The 26,223-nt window shown below is 44.3% G+C and overlaps 3 protein-coding genes across 3 annotated transcripts; 1 reads left to right on the top strand and 2 right to left on the bottom strand.

Moving 5' to 3' along the window:
- Nucleotides 1-1,830: 1,830 nt before the first annotated feature.
- LOC143578194 (uncharacterized) lies at nt 1,831-4,368 on the bottom strand. Its single transcript, XM_077061854.1, has 2 exons — nt 2,740-4,368; nt 1,831-2,229 (listed from the first exon to the last, which is right to left on the bottom strand). Exons 1-2 carry the CDS (start codon nt 4,366-4,368, stop codon nt 1,831-1,833), a joined length of 2,028 nt encoding a protein of 675 aa, XP_076917969.1.
- A 3,822-nt stretch (nt 4,369-8,190) lies between these two features.
- LOC143578193 (agamous-like MADS-box protein AGL62) lies at nt 8,191-8,931 on the top strand. Its single transcript, XM_077061853.1, has one exon. The coding sequence runs from the start codon at nt 8,191-8,193 to the stop codon at nt 8,929-8,931; it is 741 nt and encodes a 246-aa protein (XP_076917968.1).
- Nucleotides 8,932-9,161: 230 nt separating this feature from the next.
- LOC143578204 (DNA polymerase II subunit B3-1-like) lies at nt 9,162-25,226 on the bottom strand. Its single transcript, XM_077061860.1, has 4 exons — nt 24,812-25,226; nt 10,953-11,037; nt 10,034-10,075; nt 9,162-9,958 (listed from the first exon to the last, which is right to left on the bottom strand). Exons 1-4 carry the CDS (start codon nt 25,145-25,147, stop codon nt 9,897-9,899), a joined length of 525 nt encoding a protein of 174 aa, XP_076917975.1. The 5' UTR covers nt 25,148-25,226; the 3' UTR covers nt 9,162-9,896.
- Nucleotides 25,227-26,223: the final 997 nt, after the last annotated feature.

Here is a 26,223-nt window from a genome sequence, read left to right as displayed (position 1 = left end):
CAAACTTGGCAAGGTTTCTACTGAGGAGGCCTCAGGAGGTGGTAATGATGCTGATGTCACCGACGATGTTGCTCCTGAGGATGAGAATCCAGTTGTTGGCGAGGGATCGTCTAGGGTTCCCAAGAAACGCAGAACGCAACCTGCCAAGGGTGCCCTTCCCAAGAAGAAGAAAATAAAGACGAGCCAGCCTATGGACTTAGGGGCTCGTCTGCAGGAACTTGATGCGCAAGATGTTTCCATGAGTAAGTCCGTTTGATCCCTTGGTTTTAATGATTAAGTCTGATGTATTTCTAATCAGTTTTGGCTGTATACTTCCAGTGGCCCTGAAGGACTTATCAGAAGGTATTTCCGGTTTGAAAGATTCGGGGGCCCCAAAACTTCCAACTCCACCTTTCTCACCAAAAAATATCGTTCGAAACCCAATCGATCTGGCGGATAACTCTCCTTTGAAGGATATGGAGAAAGGAGATCACGAGTCTGATACCCTCCGTATGTCTCCGAACTAAAATGTTCATTACTTTCGAGACCAGGGGGTATTAGTATGTTTCCTTACAAGGCCCAGAGTTCTCGGGCTGCTCATGAGGAGGAAGCTGCCCCGCATCGTCCACATTGGACTTTGCGTGAAGATGCTACGTTCAATGACGTGGATCTTTTCTATGAGTTCCTTCAAGAGAGCCTCCCTCCTGCAGAGAAGAAGCGACAGAGGGAGCGTATTCGCCAAGAGTTGTTGAATTCGAACTCTTATCACATGGCGAATCTTATGTCCACTAATCAAGAGATAGCCCGAGATTGGTTGGCAATGAACAAAGAACTTGATGACAAGGATCTTGAGCTACTTGATACCTAGAAGGAAACATTTGCGTCTTTGACTGAAGTTAAGGAAAGTTGTTAGGCTTTGAAGTCCTCTGAGGAAGCTAAAGCTGCTCTACAAAAACAACTGGTTGAGCAAGCCGAGTTGATAAAGTCTCTCCAGGTTGAAACCGCGGCTAAAGAGAAGTGTTTAGCTGACCTTTATGCCAAGAACCGGGATCAGGCTTTAGAGTGTGCTGGACACAAGATGGAACTTGTCCGGGCCAATGCGGACAAAAAATGGATGTTATCGGCAGCAATTCCCAAGGTATTTTGATTTTATACTTTGATTATAACGATCATTCTTCCAGTGTTTACGCGTGCCTTAATTATTTTTTCAGGTTATTACTGATATCCGGAATAGTGATGACCTCGGAAATTGCGTCTTTGTGCTTCTGAAGGCGTCTAAACAAGCTGGACGGCAGATGGGTTTTTCGGAAGGTTATAAGTTTGGTTCCGAAGGTCGGCGTCCAGAGGAGTATGCCTTGTCTGGTATGGACACTGCTTCCATCCTTATCGAGAAGAGAAAAAGTTTTGATACTCTCAAGTTTACTCTTTCCGAGCACATATCAGAGCTTGCAGATAAGGAGGATGTTATAGATCAACTCAAAGAGTTACTGGGTCTTGATGAGGAGGAAGAAGAAGCCGAAAAAACCAATGACAATACGGAAGGCGAGGATGTTGCCCCGTAGATGTATGAATAACTCTGTTGTAAACTATTCCTTGTAATCTCTTTTGACTGTTAATAAGAAGTGTTTTTTCCTCTGGAGCATTTTGTCTTATGTACTATAATATAAGTGTCTATCCGGGACTTCGTTTGCGTCAATAAAAGATTACAACTTATCAAAATAGAGCATAACTATCATAAGTCGTCTTATAACAAAGGAAATTACACAATTACTGAACTATGTGGGCGCACAGGCCGAAAATAAAAGACAACTAGGAGCACTACATGTAGCATTTCCTTAATTGTGCTGCATTTCATGTCCGAGGAATCTCAGTCCCATCTAATTTCTCCAACTTGTAGGCACCTTTGGATAGCACTTGCTTGATTTTATAAGGTCCTTCCCAAGTTGGGACTAACTTGCCCGGAGGCTCATGTCCGGATGCCTCGTTGTTGCGGAAGACAAAATCTCCCGCATCGAATTCGCATACTTGGACCCGCAAGTTGTAGTATTTTTGAAGCTGTCTTTTGTAATTGTGCTCGCGAATCGATGCTAATTCTCGTCTTTCCTCGAGCAAATCGAGATTCATCCGGAGTTCGCGATCGTTATCGTTGATTAACAGGACCCTCGCGGATGGGATCCCGATTTCTTCCGGAATCATGGCTTCAGTGCCATAGGTTAGGCTAAACGGCGTTTCTGAAATACTAGAGTTTTTCTGGGTGCGGAAGGCCCAAAGTACATGGGGTAACTCGTCAACCCAAAAGGTCCGTTTAGTACCCAACCTCGCCTTAATTCCTTCCTTGATAGTTCGGTTGGTCCTTTCGACTTAACCATTTGCTTGCGGGTGAGCTACAGATGTGAAAACTTGGGTTACCTGAAGTTCTCTTAGCCATTCTTGTAGTCCGCTATCAGCAAATTGGGTCCCATTCTCACTTACCAACTATTGCGGGAGACCAAATCGGCAGATGATGAATTCCCACAGGAATTTCTTAACATTTGATGTCGTTATTGAGGCGACTGGTTTGGCTTCTACCCACTTGGTGAAGTAATCAATGACCACTATCAAGAACTTGACTCGTCCCGGGGCTTATGGGAAAGGTCCCATAATATCAATAGCCCATTTTTGGAACGGCCAGGCAGAAGTGACCGGGATCAGTTCGTTTATAGGACGCAAGGTATTGGGGGCATGGCGTTGGCAAGAATCGCACTTCCTGATTTCTTGCACAGCGCCCAAATGTATGTCGGGCCAATAGTATCCCGCATTCATAATTGTCGCAATTGTCATTCTCGGCCCCGCGTGTAGTCTGCAGATACCCTCGTGGATTTCTCGAATTAGGTAATTTGCATCCTCTGTGTCTACACATCGTAATAGCGGGCCGATGAATGATCTCTGGTACAAAATGCCACCAGTCATCTGGTAGTTTAAAGCTTTGTGCTTGATCTTCCGAGCCTCAGCTTTTCCTGCTGGGAGTGCTCCGGAAGATAAGTAAGCTTTGATGGGTGTCATCCAAGACTCGACACCGGTCTGGATTACCAGGACTTGATTTTGTTGAACGGATGGATGGTCCAAGACTTCTACTCGAATATCTTTGGCAAAATGCTCAAAGTTCGTTGAAGCTAGCTTTCTAAGAGCGTCTGCCGATTTATTTTCACTCCTCTTTATGTGAATAATATTGAAAGACGTGAACTGGCGAATCAGGAATCTTGCTTGGGACAAATAAGAAGCCATAACATCGTTCTTAGCTTCATACGTTCCATTTATTTGTCCCGCGATTAGCATGGAATCCACCCGAGCTTCTAAATGTTTTACCCCAAGCTTGTTCGCTATCTGCAGGCCAGCCAAGAAGGCTTCGTATTCCGCCTCATTCTTAGTACTCTTGAAGTCTAACTTGATGGCATAAGTAAATTCATGCCCCTCGGGGTTGACTAGCCTTAAGCCTGCACCTGACCCTTCGCTGCTGGAAGCTCCATCCGTGAACAATGACCAAACTTGACCTTGTTCCGGGGGTACTTGGGGTTGTTGTTCAATGAGACATTCCTGCTCTTTGTGTTCCGGAACTTCTGTGACGAAGTCCGCCAGTACTTGTCCCTTGATTGCCGGTCTTGGTTTATACTCGATTGAGTATTCACCTAATTCAATGGCCCACTTTGCCAGTCGACCGGACAATTCAGGCTTGCTCAATACGTTCTTGAGTTTATACCCGGTTAGTACATTGATGGGGTGGCCCTGGAAATATCTGTGGAGTCGTCTGGCGGCATAGATCAATGCTAATACCAGCTTTTCCAACATTGAATATCTTGTTTCCGGGTCCGATAATGTTCTACTGACGTAATAAATTGGAGTTTGGACATTTTTCCTGTCTGTCAATAGGACAGCCGCCACAGCAATGTCGGATGCCGACAAATATAGTGTTAATGGTTCACCCGCGTGTGGAGCAGTTAATGTGGGTAATTCCATTAAACACTTCTTGACTTCTTGGAACGCTTGCTCGGCTTCCGGAGTCCATCTGAATTGTGCCTTTTTGAGGCAATTTCTCATAGTTGAAATGAACAGATAAGATTTAGCAACGTGGTTTGCCAGAAACCTATTTAATGCTACCAATCTCCCGTTAAGTGTTTGGACTTCTTTGAGGGATGCTGGGGATGGCATGCGGGCTATTGCTTGTATCTTATCTGGATTAGCCTTGAAACCCGTTCCTGTAACGATTACCCCGAGGAACTTCCCTTCCTCCATTCCGAAGGAACACTTTGCTGGATTGAGTTTCATGTTGATACTTCTTAGTGTTTCGAAAGTTTCCTCTATGTCCCTCAGCATTTGATCTTCTTCGATGCTTTTGATCACTAAATCGTCCATGTAAACTTCGAGGTTTCGACTTATCTGACCTTTAAAGGCTTATCAGCCTTTGATATGTGGCCCCCGCGTTTTTTAAGCCGAAAGGCATCATTCTGTAGCAGAATGTGCCTTGATCGGTGCGGAAAGCTGTCTTGTCCTCATCACCAGCCGACATATGAATCTGGTGATACCCTTTGTAGGCATCGAGGAAGCACTTGAATTTGAATGGGGCCACAGCATCTACCTTTAAACCAATTTCCGGAAGTGGGTAACAATCTTTCGGACATGCCTTGTTTAGATCTTTGTAATCTATACACATCCTCCATGTTCCATTACTTTTTGGGACCATCACCGGGTTAGCCACCCATGTTTGGTACTTGATTTCTCGGATGATTCCAGCGTGAAAAAGGTCTTGCACTTGCTCGTTCATGGCTTTTGTCTGTTCGGGGCCCATTTTTCGCTTCTTTTCACAATTGGGGTGATCAACGGATTCACCTTCAATTTGTGCTCTGAAATGTTCCGCGGGACACCTGTCATGTCCGCGGGTTGCCATGCGAAAATGTCGATATTTTTTGTCACTAATTGTTTCAGAAAAGTTCTGACGATTTCGGAGATAGCCGGACCAATTACTACGGTTTGATCGGGAAATTTTTTGTTGAGGACCCATTTCTCCGGTTCAGTCCTCTGGTTTTGTTTGGAAACTTTGTTCGGCCTTGAACTTTCAGTTGTGTAGCGATGACCGGTAGTGTCCGAATAAGACAGTAATTATCAGAGGGTTTTTGTTACATGGTCTTCCTTTGATACGAGGAAAAATGACTGGCTCATTTTTCCACTCTTCGTCTTCAAATTCTTTTCTCTTCCCGCTGGTCTGCTGTCCTCCGTGAATCATATGAACGTTCAGATTTTTTATTTGCCTTTTGGCTGGGCCCTGGTTGTCCTTTGCGGGAGGTTTACCAGCCCCTGGTCTTACATTCTTGATCAAATGGTTTAACTTTCCGTTTTTTACCGCTGCCTCTATTTCATTTCTTAAGGCCACACATTCGTTTTTGTTGTGCCCTATGTCATCATGGTACGTACAACGTTTATTACTGTCAAGGAATGATTTCCTTGGTAATGGTTGAGGCTTGCGGAAAGTCAGATTCTCTGTCGTGAGGATTTCTGATGGAGATTTCGACAGCTGAGTCCAACTGTTATTGGAAGAACGTGCGGGAAAGTTACGTTTGTTCTTGTTGCTAATCAATGATCTTGCATCAAATTGCTTTGGTGCTTCTGTACTTGGTTGCAGTCTAGACCAAATTGGCCCCTTGGCCTGTCTATTTGGTCTTGGGGTTTGGAATTCGACTCTTGGCACTTGTTTTTGACTGCCAGATCCCAAGGTTTTCTCAGTTCTTGCGAATAGCTTAGCTGATGTCATGATTTCGTCCCAAGATTTGGGCATACCATCTCTTCCGGTTAGAGTACGAATCAGGGCATCACTATTTACATTCTTTCGGAATGCTCCCTCAGCATGTCTTCACTGACCCCACCAATATTAAGGCTCTCATTATTGAAACGGGTAATGAAATCCTCAATGGATTCATTATTTCGCCTTACTACATCAAGTATTTTAGACGGGTCACGAGTGTGTTTCTTTTGTTGACTGAAGTGCTGAGAGAACTTTGCTACGAAATCCTTCCAGCTCTTAATGTGTCCGCATGGTAATTTTTCGAACCATTCTCGTGCAGCTCCCGTAAATGTTAGTGCGAACATATGACACCAGTACGGAAGAGTCCAACCACTGACTCCTCCTAGTGCTTCAAACCTTAAAAGGTAATCGCTGGGGTCTGTCATTCCGTTATATGTCCCAACAGATGTCGGGATTTTTGTGTTTATAGGGAACGGAGCTGTTGCGATGCTCGAAATAAATTTCAATTTTTCAGCGAACGATTCTGGGCGATATGGTTTCGAAAAATCGTGTTCAGCATCACTATAGTACTCCGCATTGCGAACAGGTGGACGCGGACGACTAGCCCCTCCGTAAGACGAGAATCGGCTGTCTCCGCTATAATAATTGCTTCCGGGGCGATATGTAGAATCGTGGTCTTCTAATTCCTCTTCATAAGACGGAATTCGCATATTAATACGAGGGAGGTTACGCAACCTCCGTGGTTCGTTCATATTTTGTTCCCTTGAACGACTATACTGAATATGACTATCTCTTATCGGAGGAGAAATAGATCTCCTGGGAGGGTCATCATACTTCAAAGTGCGAGCATGAAAACGATTATTTCGCACTCTTCGTTCGTATTCAGCAGCCAAGTTGTCTTGCTGGACATGGTACCATTCTTCCGGGGACAAGAGTCCCTCAGATCCGTGACATGGTGCACGAGATCTGACCGGGTCAGAGTCACCGGAGTTCTCTTCGAGGTCCAACTGAGTCCGTCGATTGAAACCTCTTGGAGCTGTGACTCCTCCTAAATCGTTGGGAGTGGGACCAGGAGGTGTTACAATATTTCTAGTACCCACTGGAGCAACGTCCGCTAGTGGGGTGAAGTGTCTCTGAGTTAATGAACCACCAAAGGTAAAACCTCCGGGTGTCACAACATCTTCCTGCTCATCAGCAGTATGATTCTGAGCAAACAACGAAGTTGCTCCTTCACGCATTTCTAAGTTAGTAATACGTGGATTTTGTTCTAAGGTCCCCGTCGGCCCTTTAGGAATTTGGCTCATATCGTAACTCGAAAACAAAAACCTGTTGTTCTAACAAAAAGCACGGATGGCTCCAATGAAGAAACACGGATCTACTCCCCTGGTATGGGTCCTAGATCCGATGAGTCAACAGGGTAGGATACGGTTAACTGCCAAACGATATGAACCCAATTGTCTAAAGTCCAATGACGAACACCTGCAAAACAGGCACCGTGAGCTCGTTACGGGAAGGACAAGAGGGGGGGTCTTCCCGTAACCACCCTCCGGCGTGAGAATAAGTATTGTTCTGTAGAAGATAAGCACTTAAGTAAATTGAGAGAGTATAGTGGGAGTGAATGAATACCTCATGATGATCGAGAGGGTATTTATAGCCGAAGGGTGTGGGAAGGTGATTGGGCCAGCTGTCCATTAAGAAGATACCTGCATAACCGTCTGGGCACGTGTCCTTATGTGATAGGTTCATTTTATACGTTGCATGTGCATGTATAACAACCTGGACACGTGTCTCTTTCTCATTGGTTAGCGGGGGAATATTGGCCATGTGCATGGTTATAACGGCCTTGCCACGTGTTATCAATTAATTGGCCGAGGGATCACGTATTGCCCAAGAAAGCATCTTGGTAAATCCTCTAGAAGGTAATTGAGCATTGACAGCTGTCCCGGAGCATTCCCTTCGTGGTTATTTATGCGTAAGTATGTTCCTTTCCCGCGGATGACCTTTGAGGGTGCTATGATGCTTCCGCATGTGCTGTGAGGGTGTTTCTTCCTCAAATGATTGTGCGGATGACTTATATGTCCTGCGGGTGACTTATGAGGGCCTTCTGATTGACCCGCGAGTAGTCCTTAAGGGTGTTTGGGTCTTTTTTGTACCCTACCTCTATACTAAATAACGGTCATATTTTAACAACCTCGCTCACAATTATTCTAAATTTCTAATCGATCATAAAAAGATTATTACCAAACTTAACGACCAATCAACGGTCATTTAATTAAGGTAAAAATCTCTGTAATTGATATTCGTTTATAAATAGTGTTTCCGTCTCATTATTTCTTTACATATTATTCGATCACACGCACACAATATTATTATCAATCACCGACGTCCGACTGACCACCATGGTTCTTGCAAACCACCACATCGGAAGTACTGTTGGCATGAATAATAAGAAGAAGACAACTAAAGGCCGTAAGAAGATAGAGATCAAGAAAATAGAAGAAGCCAACAGCCGCCAAGTCACCTTCTCCAAACGCCGTACCGGACTCTTCAAGAAGGCCTCGGAGCTTTGTATCTTGACCGGAGCCCAAGTCGCCATTATCGTCACCTCTCCAGGCGGTAGGGTTTTCGCTTTCGGCCACCCCAAAGTTGAAACCGTAGTCGACCGCTATCTAAACAATAATAATAATAATAACAACGCCACCACCAGTACCGGTTATAATAACCAGTACTCTTCTCCTCCACCCCTGCCGGCTCAAGAGTTCAACCAGCATTACACCGAGGTTTCAAGGGAACTCGAGGCCGAGAAGAAGCGAAGGGAGATGATCCCTTCGAGTAGTAGCAGTTTGCCGTGGTTCGAGAGGCCCACCGAAGGGATGGACGTGGGTGAGTTGGACCTCTTCTTGTGGTCCTTGCTCGAGTTGAGGAGGAAGGTCCTCACCCGAGCCGACGAGTTAATGATGATCAACAGGCCGCAGCAGCACTCTTCGGCTGCTGCTGCTGGTCCAAACGTACTGTTTGATCAAATGCGGTGGAACAATTATGTTGTTAACGCCGGTCAGATGACGGCGGGTCATGTTCCGACTAACGACGCAGGAGGGTTTGTGTTCCAGCATCATGGCATTGGCGGATCAGGAGATCAGATATTGCCCAAGTTTTTGGGTTTTTTATTGTTATTTTGATAGGCAAATATTCAAGGATCAATTGTTGAATTTTTTTTATTTTTTTTTATCTCAATTATTGAGATATATGCATGGTCAATGAACCCTAGCCAGATACTTTCTGGATTAATATTTTCATCAGTTCTTGTTATGGATTTTTATGGTTTATGATTGTTATGTTTTAATGTGGTTTTGTTTGTGTGTTGAATTCTTTGATTAATAATATGGTGTCAACTTCATTTTTGCATGCTACTGATCTAATATAAGATTCATAAGTTAAGGTTTAGACTAAACAAGTAGGTACATGACAGTTTTTATGTTGACCTTTGCTTTATAAGGTTTTGCTTAAATGACTTCATGTTGGCTTTAGATACACCTCTTTAACTCATTTACTTATTTAGATGATGTGAAGCATGCAAAAGAATAAAGTCATGTTCATGTTAATCCGTGAAAATTTATGTCTTATTCGGGTGTGTCAATTTTTTAGGTTTCCATTTGGAAATCAATCAACAACACTGATGGTATCCAAAGGCCTAAAGCCCATAACTAAATATTCTTACACCGGAAACACTATCAAAATCAGCCAAAGACATAACAAATGTGTTTACTCTTGTGATGGCAAGGGCTTGTTTGTTTGGTTTGAGAAGGTGCAAGAGACGCTCATAAAAGCGTATCATGGACAAAAGAGCGTGTCTCATGAGAGAGTGATGCATAAAGGATGCGCCTCAGGAAAACATATCAGGCTTGTAGGAGGTTTACATTGTTTTTTAACGAAAAGAGTAAAATAGTCGTTTCATATGACTTAACAATTTAACACGTCACGTGTAGTTTTATAAGAGGCCTTGTATACATTATTTTATCTCGTGCAGTCATATTAAGCTCATGATTGCTGATTCAGTTCTTTAAACCAAGACAATATTCTTGTAATATGATCAACTCTTTGACAACACAAAATGCGTATTAGTGTTACAAAAATCATCATTGTTTCAGTTCTCTATTTGTGATTCTGCTAACGCCTCTTCTGCTTTCAGTTTCTCAGGGACAAAATCTGCTTGCAACAACACAGTAAACATGTTACAAAACACAAATACAACAAAAGTAAAATGAATACTGCATAACATACCTGAAAGAAAGTCGAATCTCCTCCGCTTGCTAACAACCGATGCTGATTCAACAACACAAATCACTGAATTAGCTACTTTTATTACACATCCTAGTGCTTAGCTACTACGGGTGTAAATGAGCCAAGCCGGCTCGTGGGCTACTTGAGATCGGCTTGTTAAAAGCTCGAAACGACCCGAGCTTAAACAAGCTCGAGCCTTAAAATAAGCTAATTTAACAAACAAGCCCTAGCTTCACCTACCGAGCTCAAGCTAGCTCGTGAGCCTAAACGAGCCTATTATTTGTATAATTTTTATACAAATGTATGATTACAATGACTAAATAATATATATTATGTTGTATATATAAATTACAAATAGAAAATATATTTAAATAATTAAAAATGCATATAAACTGATGAATAAATGATAAACGAGCCGTGCTCAAGCTTGAAAAAATGAATAACAAGCCAAGCTCGAGATTTAGAAAAAGAGCCAAGCTCATTTACACCCCTACCTAACATTAACAGACATCAAAAGTGACTGTCAAGTCCACATGAAATTACTATTTTACCCAACTCATTAGAAAACAAAGAATAGAAAAATCACTAGTAGAAAAATTGCCTATGCACGCGCGCGCGTGCACAAACGATCCCGAGCCCTAGCTTCACTTTCGTGAAAAGATTAAAATGATCAATGTACAACAAAATCAACTTTATTTACAACCAAAAGTTGCATCTATGTAATCTATTATACATGTAACATATCAACCTTTTTATAAACTAAAACTTTCATAATTTCTTCATTCCTTTAGTTGTTTTTACATATAAACCTCCTACAAAGTACAAACCTTAATTTTGACCAATATCGACCCAAGAAGTGAGAAAAACATTTTTTTTTAAAAGGACCAAATAAAAATTATGTCAAAGGCACAGAACTTACAAAGGTGTTTGTAATCAATATGTTTCTTGTGATCCAGAAAAGCATTAGCATATGCTTCTGTGGTGAAAACCTGTAGAAATTTTTCCTGCACACACATGAAATGCACAAGAATTTAGATAATAATACAAAAAAAAAGATGATTTTACTGTAATATAAATACAGTCTGGACGATATGAATTTTTGCAAAAGTTCGGACATCAAGATGCATAGTTGTTAATACATTTGGACATTTGGTCATATTTTTTGTTTGCTTATACCTTGTAGATTATCTTTTGCTATCATTCAACAACATTCAGATTTTACATTTAATATTGCAAGTCAAGTTAGTGAGACTCAAATTATTTAAAATATTAACACATTTTCTTACCAAACACCAGATATCATACTGCAAAAATAGCACACGTAGCCAAGAGAGACTATGAACAACGAGCCAATGACAATGATGTTGCTTATTTTATGTGAATTATTATTAGTTTGCTATCAATTGAATAATTCTTGTTCTATTATTATGAAATGCAATATCACGTCTACCCAAATAAAGAGGCAAAGTGTTGCCAGTAAAAGCAACTTTATTCATGTTGATCCACATCATAAGATGAATGAAATAATTCATAGAAGACGACACAACACAAACCGCCTTAGTTTTAGCAACCGAATCTATCTACAATTACTTTAATTTGCTAAAACCAATCCTTCATTTATGTATCCTACTCCTCAGCTACACAAGATAATAATGAGTGTGTATTAAGAGACCATGATCTTAAATGTAGAAGATAACTTTCAAGACTTAAGTGTTTTTTCCTTCCAAGTTCCATCAATCAGCATCATCTATTTACTGGCTTTAAATTCCAGGACATTTAAATGCCTACAGTCTACAATATACAATTTCATGTATAATAACAGGTTATCAAAACATATAAACGATTCACTGAAAGTTTTCTGTAACTTACTACACATAATTATCAAGCATCTTTCTAACTAAAGGTATGCATGAAACCGATAAAATCCAATCCGAACCCGAAAAAACCAATCCTTTATAACCGGAACAAAACAAAACCCAATGGTTTAGTACTTTAGTTTTATGATTTTTTAATAACCAAATTTTCGGTTCAGTTTCCGTTTTGCATGTAATTAAAACCAAAAAAACCCCGAACCTTGTAGACTTTCATTTCTTATTTTGAAATTTAAGTAACTTATAATAGTATAGTATATAGTTTAACCCAAATATTTTAACCCCGTGTATAATTATCAAATAAATTGTAAACTAAACAAAAAAAATTTGGCCTAAATTCATTTCTTTGCCAACCTTTTTTCTTGCCCAAATGTCAAAACATAGAAAACAGAAAACGAATTGAACCTAACTAAAAACCAATACTGAACCGACTCAAAAACCGAACGAACCGACCCACACACACCCCTGTTTCTAACCATTTTAGTTGTTTACTGTAATTTCATAGTACCTGACCTAAATCCAATAACCTAACGGGGGTGAGCAATAACCGAACTGTTAACCGAAAACCGAAATTAACCGAACCAAATTATTCATATATTCATATTTTCTAGCTTTTATACCTCCATTCATGTATTTCATGTACTCATACCACCATTTAATGTACTTATATCTTAACTTTAAATGCTTATACCTCCATTTCAAGTATTTATGCATTCATTCCATTCCATGTATTGCTAAACAAAAAGTTAGCCCAAGTTTAATTTTGGTTATTAACCGAACCGAAAAACCAATCGGTTAATTCGTTTGAGGTTAGTAATAACCGAACATAACTGAACCGTACACACCCCTAACCTTAACCTACATGAAATTAATTAATAACCATAACTATTTCCACAGTCCACACCTAACAATTATTCAAAACCATACAGCACAAAACCCTAACTCTAACTCAATTCAACTAAAACATTAACTCAATGAAGAAACACTAAACGACCCCGGCAGATTAAGGATAATCTTAGGGTCAGGTAGATGTTTCCCACGAGGGTTAGGTCCGGCAAAGATGGTTATTCTTCTCGACCTGCAAAACAGACACCGTAAGCTCGTCACTGAGAAGGGGGGGTTCCTCCTTATGACCACCCTCCGGCGTGAGAATCAGACTAGATTGCTCTAAATATAAGTGTATATTGAGAGAAATAGCTAGAGAAGATAAGATAATATGAGATCCCCCTACCGTTCCAAGGTGTTGGAGTATTTATAGCCGAAGGTAGGTTTCCAAGCAGGTACGGCCAGCTGTATAATATTCCTTTTCCACCAACTACGGGTTATGTACGTGCCACGATGGGAGTTGGTGGGTAGGCAGCGGCTGATAGTGACATTTTGTACTGGAGCGTGCTCCTCCTCGTACTATTGTCGGTGAGCTGTCACCCTGTGATTGATTCATGGGCTGCTTTGGTCAGATCTTGTCTATTTTGTCCATACCTTGGTAGGTATAGTACAAAAGATCTTCCAGAAGCGTACGGACTGGCTCTTTTGGGCGGGAATATTCCCGCCTTGCTCATTCCTTCTTCAGGTGACATTACTGAAGTATGAGTTAGTGCCTTATGCGTGTAGCCTTACTGTTAGTGCGGGTAGCCTTCCTTCTTGGCTTGTACCCATAGCTGCGGGAACAGGCAGGGTACTGTACCAAGGGAGGCTTTCCTGCGGGAACGGCTGGCTTACTGCGTGTAAGGTCTTCTCTCTGAGCATGGTGGGTCCTGCGGAACCAGCTGGTCTATGCGCAGACGTACCTCTTCAAGGTGTGTCTTGCGGGTCCAACTGGGCTTTGCGGGGACCTACCTCTTCAAGTCCCCCCAGTCCATTGTTCTTCTCATGAATTGTTAATAAGTGAGGTGAACTTTTGGACTTTAAGCAAGGGGTTTTAAAGAGGGGTTTTTGTTTTTTAAGGTTTTCCGTGGGGATTCTTCCCGCAGTTTTCCTAATGTCACTTGCAGAAATTCCCGACTTTTCTGCTTGATCTTTGGTTATGATGCGGGTAGGTGTTTAACCTCTTCGCAAGTCGGGAGCGTTGAGTTTCACTTGTATAGATTCTTCACGAGGTTTTGGTAGTTTTGGACATAGTGATCAGTTATGTTAAACCACCAATTCCACCTTGAAGCTTCAAACAATCTAGTTCTCAACGTTCCCGCCATGCGGAGGTGTTATTTATCTTTCCGCAAGCATGGCCCATAAGATCCGTCTTGGGTTCAATTCCCTGCAAGTGCTGAATATGTGAAGGGTTTCGCCTTGACACTGTACCCGCACTTGTCTTACGGTTCCTTGTTTTCCAAGGTATCTTGGCTTCAATTCCCTGCAAGTGCCAAGTATGTGAAGGGTTTCGCCTTGACACTGTACCCGCACTTGTCTTATGGTTTCTTGTTTTCCAAGGTTAGGGGGTATATTCCCTCTTATTTTTGAATCTTTTTGAATCTTTGAAATTCGAAGAGTTGGTGAAAGGATAAGGACAGTCCAAACGGCTGAAGGGACGTTGGCGTCTTCTGACGGTTTCAGGATGTGCAGGAAGTTATGATGACGTGACAGCATGTGGTCAATCAGGACGCTTTTTCAGGCGCGTGGGCGCGAGTTTCATGTCACGCGTCATTCTGACACCTGTTGCCAGCTTGCTTTATCCACACGTGTCGCCGTTTCATTGCACCTGCGCTCTCTCTCTCCTCCGCATTAAATTCATCGCATTCATTGCGATGAGTATATAAGGGGGTAGAGGGTGCGTCTCATCCCATACCTTCACTTCACTCTTCTTCTTCTAAGCGATTTCCGGCGAATACTCATCTTTTCCGTCGAGCATTCTCCTGAAATCGCTCTAACATCTAAAAAATGTCTTCTACTCATGATCCCGAAGTAAACGTCGAGGAGACTGATGTATACCTCGAGAACCCGACGTCCACGTCTGATAAGGACGATAAGAGTATTGCTGGCGAGTGCCAGTGTACTCTTTCTGTCGATTTGTATCACTATATTGTCAAGAAGTTCATGCTCGAGCCTTACGAGCCTGAGTTTCCAGAGCCCCACCAGACGGTGTATGATGACCCTAAGGGCAAGATAGGGGTTTAGTCCTCATTCTTCATATATGGGAATCTCAGATTCCCATTAACGAAGTTCGTGTACCGTGTTCTGGAGAAACACGGTGTACACTTGACGGAGGTGCACCCGATGGCGATCGCTAAGGTTCGCCATTTTGAATGGGTGTGCCACATTCTGGGCATCGAGCCCCGCGTTGACCGCCTGATGACCTTCTACTCCTGGAGGTGCATCCAGGGCTGGTATACCTTGGTCACTCGGATCAAGGGTTTGAAGATCTGCGCTACCGAGCGCAGTCTTCGATCTTGGAAGCGGGAGTTTTTCTTCATCTCCGCTCGCGTCGTCCCCATCGCGATGATGTTCAAGAACGGGTGCTCCCTAGCCTTCACGCCTCCAGTTACCAGGAGGCGGAATGGTTCGCCAAGATCTCCCAGATCCAGACTCCGGTTTATCGCTTCGCGGAGTCTGGGATGGTGATGCTCGGCATGAACCGCGTGTGGAAAGATGCTGGTTCTGAGACGCCGCAAATACCTATCATCCTCGAATACGGTTTGAACTTTACTCCTTACGGTATGCTCCATCTTTTGTGTTGATTTAGGGTTTTTCTTCTAACTGTTAATCTTTTTTTTATTTCAGAGGGGAACGACTTACAATCGCTCCTGCATCCACGGGAGACTGGTGGTCCCGCTCGGCTGGGTACTCGCGATCTTGACGAGAACGAGTTGCCCATTCTGGAGCAAACGGCGGACAGATTCGTAGAGGTCTACCCGCCGGGCCATGAAATTTTGAGCGCCACTCGGCCAGGTAAGGGATTCTTTAATCCTCGCCCTCTTCATGCTCAAACTTCTGCTGGAGTTCCTCTAATTTTGTCATCTTCTGATGAGGGATCCGCAGACGGGCCTTTCTTCGTGAGGAAGAAGAAGGTTGCTGGCGTGAAGGGCAAGGCGAAGGTTACCTCCGTCGTCAACCTGGGGAATCAGTCTGATTCCGAGACTGAAAGTGAGGAGGCGGCGGGGAACCTCGGTGGTGGTGAGACTATTGTCTCGGAGGTTGAGACGGCTGTCACCTCTGGGCAACCAAGCATTGCAACGGTGACTGGCGTGAAGAGGCCAGTTCCATCGGGTTCGTCTCCGCCCGTCAGAACTTTCAAGATTAAGAAAACCCGTAAGAATAATGTTTACCTTTCCCGCATTTCTTTTCGCCATTGTTTTTAATGTTTTGTTCTTTACGCAGGGGTGGACGTATCTGCTTTTCAGAGCGGTGCGGGGGGAAGCAGTTCAGGACCCACGACGATAGGTTTGGTCAACCTATCCGAGGCGATGACCCAGGCGGCTGCGCCTGTTTCCGGTGTTGGTTCAGTTGCTCATTCTGTTGAGGCAACTGTTCCAGTTGTGACGTCATCTCCGCCGGCCGTCAGTGCCATCTTTACCACATCTTTCACTGGGCCGGCGGTGACTTTTTCTGCAAGCTCCTTCACAGCGGCGACCACGGTTGTGAGTTCATCTCCAATGAGTGCACCTCCGATGGTCTCCACCACGGTGGCTTCTACCATGCCTCCTCCAGCGCCAGCGACTACCTCGTCCATGGCTGGCTCTTCAGGTATGTTCGGGGTTGGGACCTCTAGCCAATCTTTGCCTCCTTCCCATCTCCTTGACCTCTTGGATGGATATCCATTAGGTTCGGGTGATGGGTTTGGCGGCTACCGGCCTGTTATTGACCCTACAGGTGCGTGAGGTTACTTTGGCCTATTATTCCTTCTTATCATTCTTTTCCTAACTGTTTTTTGTTTTTGCAGTTTCGGATTCCAATGAGGTGTACGCTCCACGGTGGAATATCCGTCGGGGAACGACCCTCCGGACGGCTGCGGATTGCGTTGACTGGGCACGCCATACCGCCCCAAGCGGTGCGTTGGGGTAGGCAATGGCTAGCTACCAAGAGGGTAGGCTATCCAATGAGCTCCGAATCCTCCTTGCCCGGATGCAGTCACGCGTCGAGCTACTTTGTCGTGAAAACGACAAGTTAAAGACGGCGCGTAGCCTGGAAGTGGCTCAGGCGCGAGCATTGCGGGAGGAGAACAAGAGACTCGCTGCCATCGTTGCGGAGAAGGAGAAGGCCTTCAAGGACCTCGAGGTCGAGATTCAGGCCAAGCATGAGGCCCGTTCCAAGGCTACCCAAGCTGTTAACGAACAGCTTAGGTTGGCCAAGGAAACCGCGCGTAATGCGACCGAGAGGGCCACCAAAGCTGAAGCCGTTGTTGAGCCTCTGCGCATTGAAAACGAAGAGCTCAAAGCCAAACTAGAGAAGCTTCAGCAGGCTCATGATGCTTTGGCTTTGGAAGATGCCAAGAAGCTCCAAGAGCTCTTGGATCAGAAGGGTATGCTTGATCGCACTGAGCGCAAGCTTAGGGGCGTTGAGGAGGCTGCTGCTAAAGATGTGTTGCTTGCCAACCTCAACAAAAATGAAGCCGAACGTGCCCGCGATCAAGCTCAAGCTACCCTCCAAGAAGTTCTGATCACTAAGGAGTGGCTTCTACGAGAAGCGTTGCCTCAGGTACGCATAACTTCATAATTCCTTTGCTTTACGCTTTTCTTTATACTTAGAAAAGTTTTTGATATATATATTTTTTTGTAGGTTGTGCATCGGATTTTCGCGAACACATCTTATGACGATGCCATGAGTGCAGCCCTCAACGCTTCTCGTGAGGATGGGGAGAAGGCTGGTTTCCTGCTTGGTCTAGGGTTTGCAGAGAAGGGCATCCCGCCTTCCAACTTTCCTTTACATGATGTGGACACTGAAGCTGCCTATGACCAGACTGTGAACCAATATGCTGCCTTCCCGCATCCGGTGGTGGAGAAGGTGAACGAGATTGCTGCTGCTGATGACGGGCTTTCTGTTCTCAAGGCTTTCCTCGAACCGCCGCAGACAACTGATGGTGCGGGTTCGAGTGGGTTTGGAGGGAGTGGTCCTGAAGCTTGAACCTTGAGATCCCTTCCAACCATTAGAATAGATTTGTATTTTTGTAGGCGGGAAGATACCTAGCCATTCTTGTAATGTTTGGATTTTTATGGAATATAAATGTTTTGTTAACGCCTTGCCTTGTAAACATTATATGTTTTGCTCATGCATATTTTAGTTTAACTTAGCAATTTTCTAAGTGTTTTGAATAAGTTAACCTTTCGACACGTGTTAGATAATAGGTTAAAGTTCTGCTTCCTCTATCATGATTGTGCGGGTAAGACCGTCACTTTCACTTAGCAGGATGGCCAAACTACCTATATCTGACCTGCGTGAAGGTTTTCCTCATCTTCCTCTTAGAAATATTTACTGTTTTTGTGTTTATGCGGGTTGTGCCGCCTTCCACACGTAACGACTTACTTCTTTCCACACTTATTTATGCGGTGAATACCGGCATATCAGTGTGGTCAGTTCATAAGTATAAAGGTAAGGCTATCAACACAATGTGATAAAGGAGAATCATTTCCGTTAGAAGTGGCTCTAGGCCTTTTCTTTACAAGTTTGGAATTGATCTACATGTAACATTTGCGTAATTGAGCTCCATTCCATGTTCTTGGGATGGGGGTGCCATCGAGCCTTTCAAGCCGGTATGCGCCCTTTCCCAAAACTTCTTTAATAACGTATGGCCCTTCCCAGGCCGGGGCCAGCTTTCCTGGGCGCTCTTGGTTCGAAGCCTCGTTGTTACGCAGTATGTAGTCTCCGACATTGAAGTTGCAGAGCTTTACCCGCGTGTTGTAGTACTTTTGCATTTGTCGCTTATAGTTCTCTTCACGCGCTGCGGCTAAGTCTCTGCGTTCTTCGGTTAGCATAAGGTCTAACCGTCTTTCCGCATCATTTTCTTCTGGTTGAGTCAAGACTCTTGGTGAGGGTAGACCAATTTCGACCGGGACCATGGCTTCAGTGCCATAGGTGAGGCTGAACGGGGTTTCTCCCGTACTTGCCTTTTTTAGCGTTCTGTTTGCCCAAAGGACGTGTGGAACCTCGTCCAGCCAGCCGGATCTATGCTCCAGGAGTCTTTTCTTTATGCCGTCGACGATGCTCTTGTTTGCTCTTTCCACCTCACCATAACCCTGCGGGTGTGCCACTGAGGTAAAGGTGTGGGTGATTTGAAGTTCTTCCAGCCACTTTTGTAGCTTCGTGTCAGCAAAGTTGGTGCCATTATCGCTCACCAAATTCTGTGGAAGTCCAAAACGACAAATAATAAATTCCCAAATAAATTTTTTGATATGTTTTGCGGTTGTTTGGGCTAAGGGTTTTGCTTCTATCCACTTGGTGAAGTAGTCGATGGCTACCACTAGGAACTGAACGTTCCCTGCTGCTGTGGGAAATGGGCCTGTCACATCGATGGCCCGCTTCTGAAATGGCCATGAAGAAGTGACTGGAACAAGTTCGTTCTTCGGGCGATGCGTGTTGGGTGCGTAGAGTTGGCAGGACCTACATTTTCTAATGTAGGCCAGCGCATCCGTATGCATCCCGGGCCAATAGTATCCCGCGTTGTTTAGCTTAGCTACAACTGCGCGTGGACCTGCGTGTACTCCACAGATGTCTTCGTGTACTTCCCTTAGGAGGTAGTCGGCATCTTGGTTGTCAACGCATCTGAGTAGTGGGCCAAGAAAATTACGCCTGTAAAGTATGTCATCAACAAGTTGATAGTTCAGTGATTTACAGCGTATCTTTCTTGCATGTGTCTTCGATTCTGGTAATATACCCGCCGCAAGGTAATTTATGATTGGTGTCATCCACGTTTTCGTGCCGGTTTGGATGACACAAATTTCCTTGTGCGGGACTGATAGTGCTCCAAGAAGTTCAACGCGGATGTCCTTTCCCAAGTGGGTGAAGGCTAACGATGCAAGCTTGCTTAACGCATCCGCAGATTTGTTTTCGCTTCGCTTGATGTGCATAACTTTGCAATCGTTAAAATCGCGCATAAGGGTTTTTGCTTGTGCGAGGTACAGGGCCATTGTGTCGTTCATGGCCGTGTACGTCCCGTTTATCTGGTTGGCTACTAACATGGAATCCACGTAGGCTTCCAAGTTTTTCACCCCCATATTACGCGCAATTCTTAATCCGGCCAAGAATGCTTCGTACTCCGCTTCGTTATTCGTACTTGGGAAATCCAGCCGAATAGCGTAAGTGTACTCTTAGCATGTTGGGTTAGTTAGTTTTAACCCTGCGCCTGAACCCTCATTGTTGGTTGCTCCATCAGTATAGAGTTGCCAGACATCATCAATGTCCTGTGCTGGAGAGGGTTGAGCCTCTTCCTGGCACTCTGTTTCCCGCAATGCGGGGACTTCCGCAATAAAGTCGGCCAAGACCTGGCCTTTTATGGCTGGTCTTGGCTTGTACTTTATTGCGTATTCTCCCAACTCAATTGCCCATTTGGCTAGGCGTCCCGACAACTCGGGTTTGCCTAGAACGTTTGCAAGTTTGAAGTTGGTGAGAATGGTGATTGGGTGACCTTGGAAATATCGTCTTAGCCTGCGTGAAGCCTGTACAAGCGCTAAGACTAATTCTTCCAGGGTAGAGTACCGGGTTTCCACGTCCGTTAAGACGCGGCTTACATAATAGATGGGCATCTGGATGCCTTTTCGTTCTACTAGTAAGACTGCCCCGGTTGCTCTGTCTGTGGCGGAAAGGTAGAGAATTAATTCCTCCCCCGCTAATGGTGCTGTGAGCGTTGGGAGTTCAATCAAGCGTGACCGAATCTCCTGAAAAGTTGCTTCCGCTTCTGGTGTCCAGCGGAAGTGCGTTTTCTTCAAGCAATTTCTCAATGTTGACACGAATGGGAACGACCTATCCACATGGTTTGCCAAAAAGCGGTTAAGTGCGACTAGTCGTCCATTCAGCGTCTGAGCCTGTTTGATGGTAGTAGGTGATTCCATTTTGATAATGGCTTCGACCTTTTCAGGGTTCGCTCTGAAGCCATCTTTGGTAACGATGACTCCTAAGAACTTCCCTTCTTCCATCCCAAAAGAACACTTGCTTGGGTTGAGCTTCATGTTTATCCGTCTGAGCGTGTTGAAAGTTTCTTCGATGTCTTTCAACATCGCTTCTGGCTCAAGGCTTTTGATGACCAAGTCATCCATGTAAACTTCCAAGTTCCTCCCGATTTGGGCATGGAACTCCTTGTCCATCAGGCGTTGGTATGTGGACCCGGCGTTCTTAAGTCCGAATGGCATCATTTGATAACAAAACGTGCCATCGGGCGTCCGAAATGCGGTTTTGTTCTGATCGTCAACGGCCATGTGGATCTGATGGTATCCCTTATACGCATCAAGGAAGCATTTAAGGCGAAACGGTGCTAACGAATCTACCTTAAGGTCAATTTCGGGTAACGGGTAACAATCCTTGGGGCATGCTTTGTTTAGGTCTTTAAAATCTATGCACATGCGCCATTGTTTGTTAGATTTTGGTACCATGACGGGATTTGCAACCCACGTTTGATATTTACTAACGCGTACGATGCCTGCGTCAAGGAGTTCCTTGACTTGGGTTCTACACGCGTTAGCCTGTTCCGCACCCATTACTCGAGGCTTTTGAATGACCGGCGTAAAAGCCGGGTCACATTTGAGCTTATGCTCCGCCTTACTTCGGGGTACACCAGTCATGTCAGCTGGTGTCCACGCGAAGATGTCAGCGTTTTTTTTGCAATAAGCGTTTGAGTAAGGTGCGTGTGGGATCAGTGATTGTTGGGCCAATGGTAACGGCCTGGTCAGGGTATTTGCCATTGAAGGCCCATTCTTCTGGCTCGGTAATGGTTGGTTTAGCCATCTTTGGTTTGGGTTTAGATGAGACAGATGCGATGCATACCTGGGGAATACCCGTGATCATCGCGACACCCTTAGCTGTTGGCCACCCCATCATGCCGTGGACCGAAGACACCACGGCATTAAATCTTGCCATCCCATCTCTCCCGAAGAGAATGTCGTATGTGTAGTGTGGCTTCCTCATTACGACGAAGTCCACGTCTTCTGTGCGGGAGTATTTCCCGTCCGTGAGAGTGACGGGAAAAGATAGGATACCCAAGGGGGTGTTTGTGCTGCCATCGAACCCTTCCATCGAGGCGTAGATCGTTTCTAGGCGTTCTTTGTCTTCGTCGTCCAGTTTGTCGAAGAACTGCCTATACATGACGGTTGACGAAACGCCATTATCAGCAAGAGTGCGGGAAGTGATGTAGTGCCCCAGCTGGCTTTTGATGACTATGGGGCCCTCTTTGTTGGGCCCTCCTGGTACACACGGGAAGCGCACTTCAGCTTCCTTCCACGCACTTGGCTCAGTCATTCGTCGTTTTCTTCCTCTGAAGTTGCCATGAACCATGTGGATGCTGATGTCGACGGGCTTTCGTCCGTTGCCCTTGTACCGATTGTCATTTCTCCCTCCGTTCTTAATCGATGCCACGAGGTGTGTAAGTTTTCCATCTTTGACGAATGTTTCGACAATGTCCTCTGTGGTGTGGCCTTTTGTCCCGTGGAAGTCACAGGATTTGCTCTTATCAGCGTTATGACGCTGCCGAATTATTGGAGCCTTTGGCCACGGGAGTTTCTCGGTGGCAAATATCTCGATGACGCTTTTTGTGAGTGGCGTCCATCTGGGATTCCGGGACGAGTGTGTGTTGTCCCTTCCGCCTAATAGAGGGCGAGAGCTAGATGAGGTGTCAAAGTTTATCCTTGACTGCCAAATACCAAGCTTCCTCTTTTTATTATGTCGTGCGGTACGGACATTATTTTCTCTGGTCCTCTGCGTGTAGAGATTTGTGCTCTGGGGAAGATTTCTACCCAGTTGCTTCTCCGTCTCGGCAAAGCGTTTAGCTGCCGTCATGATGGCATCCCACGTAGATGGCATGCCATCTTTACCCGTCAAAGTGCGGATAAGCTCTGGGTACTCGGCGCCCTGGATGAAAGCGGCGCGAACAAGATCTTCGCTTATAGTTCCTAGACTTAGCTTCTTTGAGTTGAAGCGAGTGATGAAGTCTAGCAAAGATTCGTCTTCTTCTCGGACGCAGTTGAGGATCGTCCACTGCTCTTCAGTATATTTTCTTTGTTGACTGAAGTGCTGGCTGAACTTGTGCTGGAAGTCTGCCCAATCATAGATGTGGTGGACCGGTAGACGATCAAACCACGCTCTGGCTGCCCCGACGAGCGTCATTTGGAACATGTAACACCACGTGGGTTCCGTCCAATTACTGACGGTTGCCCCCGCTATGAATCTGTTCAAGTGATCGTCTGGGTCGGATACGCCATCGTAAGTGCCTATGTTGGACATCTGTTTGGCACTCTTTGGAGCGATTGCTTCCGCAATGTCTCTTGCAAACTTGGACCTTCCCGCATTTGCAACAGTCGGTCTGAAAGTTTTGGAGAAGTCACGTGGGTTTCCCCCCGCGCTCTTTGGCTTGAAAGTTTCTCCAAAATTTCTTTTCGAGTGGAAGTCTACTTCTTTACACTTCCCTTTCGCCTTATGACGAGGGTTTGCGTCACTGTCAGATTCTTCCCAATCGTCATCCGAATACTCGCAATCATTGCTCGTGTTGAGCTGTTGTCGAGTGCTTCCGAATTCGTCGTTGGCCTGTTGGAGTGAACGTAAACGTTCATCCAACTCAGCTTGGAATTCTTTCTGACGTGCTTCCGCCCAAGCTTTAACTTGATCTAGTGTTTGGCGGGGAAGCCTCGTTTGTTGCTTCTCCACCTGGGTATCAATGAATCCCAGGGGAGGGTTGTTTACTGCACTTGCCCCGGCTTGGGTAGCTGGGGTAGTGTTCGTAAAAACCGTGTATTCACCGGTATTCCCCCCAGTAGCTGGGGTTGTGGTTACCGGGGTTTCTTGGTCACTCGGTGGCCTTGGCATCGGAGTAACCTTAACCATCTTTCCAGAAGTTTTGAAAAAACTGAGAAAAAGAATTAGTTCTAGCTTAATGCACGGATGGCGCCAATGAAGAAACACTAAACGACCCCGGCAGATTAAGGATAATCTTAGGGTCAGGTAGATGTTTCCCACGAGGGTTAGGTCCGGCAAAGATGGTTATTCTTCTCGACCTGCAAAACAGACACCGTAAGCTCGTCACTGAGAGGGGGGGTTCCTCCTTATGACCACCCTCCGGCGTGAGAATCAGACTAGATTGCTCTGAATATAAGTGTATATTGAGAGAAATAGCTAGAGAAGATAAGATAATATGAGATCCCCCTACCGTTCCAAGGTGTTGGAGTATTTATAGCCGAAGGTAGGTTTCCAAGCAGGTACGGCCAGCTGTATAATATTCCTTTTCCACCAACTACGGGCTATGTACGTGCCACGATGAGAGTTGGTGGGTAGGCAGCGGCTGATAGTGACATTTTGTACTGGAGCGTGCTCCTCCTCGTACTATTGTCGGTGAGCTGTCACCCTGTGATTGATTCATGGGCTGCTTTGGTCAGATCTTGTCTATTTTGTCCATACCTTGGCAGGTATAGTACAAAAGATCTTCCAGAAGCGTACGGACTGGCTCTTTTGGGCGGGAATATTCTCGCCTTGCTCATTCCTTCTTCAGGTGACATTACTGAAGTATGAGTTAGTACCTTATGCATGTAGCCTTACTGTTAGTGCGGGTAGCCTTCCTTCTTAGCTTGTACCCATAGCTGCGGGAACAGGCAGGGTACTGTACCAAGGGAGGCTTTCCTGCGGGAACGGCTGGCTTACTGCGTGTAAGGTCTTCTCTCTGAGCATGGTGGGTCCTGTGGAACCAGCTGGTCTATGCGCAGACGTACCTCTTCAAGGTGTGTCTTGCGGGTCCAACTGGGCTTTGCGGGGACCTACCTCTTCAGTCAATTAAGTCGATGAACCATACCGAAGCTTTATTAATGACGTAAACAGCTTCCTGTGTAATCCGAATGTTCGGATCTTCACTCTTAATGATCCGACTCACTCGACTCATCGGAATCTGATACAATGAATTCTCGTCTTTCTCATTACTATTATTATTATTATTATTATCCTCTTTTATCTTCTTTGAAACGACGCCGTTTGTTGCCGGTGGAATCTGTACGGAGTCATATGTTGCTATTACTTCCACGGTCAGTTTGACTTGCTCTTCCGGTGCGACGTCGTTTTTGGTTTTGCGTTTGCCGTTGGCTTTCGCCGGTGCCGGAGTTTTTTCTTTCTCAGGTTTTGGGTCTGTAGTCATTTTTTTGGTTTATCTGAAACTAAAACAGTTAAACACGGGTTTACATGTTTAATAATATTTATTTATATATGGGCTCATTATTGTTATTGGGCTCATTTTGGTTTGTTTCGGTTAGGTTCGGTTAATTATCTAATCATGGGCGTAGCCGCGTAGGCAGGTAAGGAGGAATGGGTTCGGCCGAAGCCATACCAAAAAAATAAATAAAAAGTAGTATTATATATTCGTGTATTTTAACATCGAACTCATAGAAACCTTTACACCAAAACCTTGATAGCGAATCTTAACCCACATTTCAATTAAATATAATAACTTGTTAAGCCATAAATAACATTACTTTTTTGCATTTTAATTTGATTTATGTGGCTCGACCCAAAACACTTAACCAAACCAAAAAGAAAAACCCGAACGTTAGTGATAAGCAATTAGTTATTCGTACCCCGAAATTTTCGAACCCGGAGGAAAAATGATTTGTGTGTCTAATGTATTTTTCTAATTATGTTTTATAAATGTCAGTATAATTCTTGAAAGATAAGACATCTTAAAACATCTTCAAAGATAATGTGGATATTCTTAAATGTCAATATAATTATTGCTACTCTTATATTTTTCTTTTTTATAAAACATCTTTTACTTTTATGTCGTGTTTTTTTGGCATATAAATGAAGTTACTTTTACTTTTATGTTGTCTTTTTCCGTATATAAAGGAAGTTAGTCTTAAGGTTGGAGTCACGGTAATTTTTAGCACCTCTCTTTTTTTCATATTACTGCACCCGTTAAAATATTCTGGCGTAAATAAAGTCTTCAAACTTTGAAGTCTCCTTGGTGTACAAGTAAGATATTATAATTCTGTCCTATTTAAATTTTGTTATCAGTAATCATTTGTGAAGGGTTAAATTGATTTAAGCAGAAACGGGCAATAAGTGAACCTCATCGGTTTTAATCTGTGACCAGGGTGATTAGGGAACTTGTGACCGGTTTTAATTTGCCTCATAAACTAACTAGACGACATATAATTTGGTAAACTAGTCCCATATCAACTCTGTTATGTATAAACCAATAGAAATAGGTTAGATAGT

This window comes from Bidens hawaiensis, unplaced genomic scaffold (genome assembly GCF_021521415.1).
Source record: "Bidens hawaiensis isolate Kalapana, Puna unplaced genomic scaffold, B.hawaiensis_p1.1 tig00029060_1, whole genome shotgun sequence".
NCBI classification, from domain to species: domain Eukaryota; kingdom Viridiplantae; phylum Streptophyta; class Magnoliopsida; order Asterales; family Asteraceae; genus Bidens; species Bidens hawaiensis.
Note: the sequence above shows the minus strand (reverse complement) of the source record. Positions and strands in the feature narration are given on the sequence as shown.

Bases quoted from the DNA above. Each gene is read 5' to 3' on its own strand.
- LOC143578193 (XM_077061853.1), top strand. From the start codon at position 8,191: ATGAATAATAAGAAGAAGACAACTAAAGGCCGTAAGAAGATAGAGATC.
- LOC143578204 (XM_077061860.1), bottom strand. From the start codon at position 25,147: ATGACTACAGACCCAAAACCTGAGAAAGAAAAAACTCCGGCACCGGCG. The intron at 11,038-24,811 runs GTATGGTTCATC...ATGTGTGTGCAG, and splicing joins ACGTCATTAATAAAGCTTCG to GAAAAATTTCTACAGGTTTT. The intron at 10,076-10,952 runs GTAAGTTCTGTG...TTGTTGAATCAG, and splicing joins TATTGATTACAAACACCTTT to CATCGGTTGTTAGCAAGCGG.
- LOC143578194 (XM_077061854.1), bottom strand. From the start codon at position 4,368: ATGGACGATTTAGTGATCAAAAGCATCGAAGAAGATCAAATGCTGAGG. The intron at 2,230-2,739 runs GTGCAAGAAATC...TTCCGCACCCAG, and splicing joins CCGACATACATTTGGGCGCT to AAAAACTCTAGTATTTCAGA.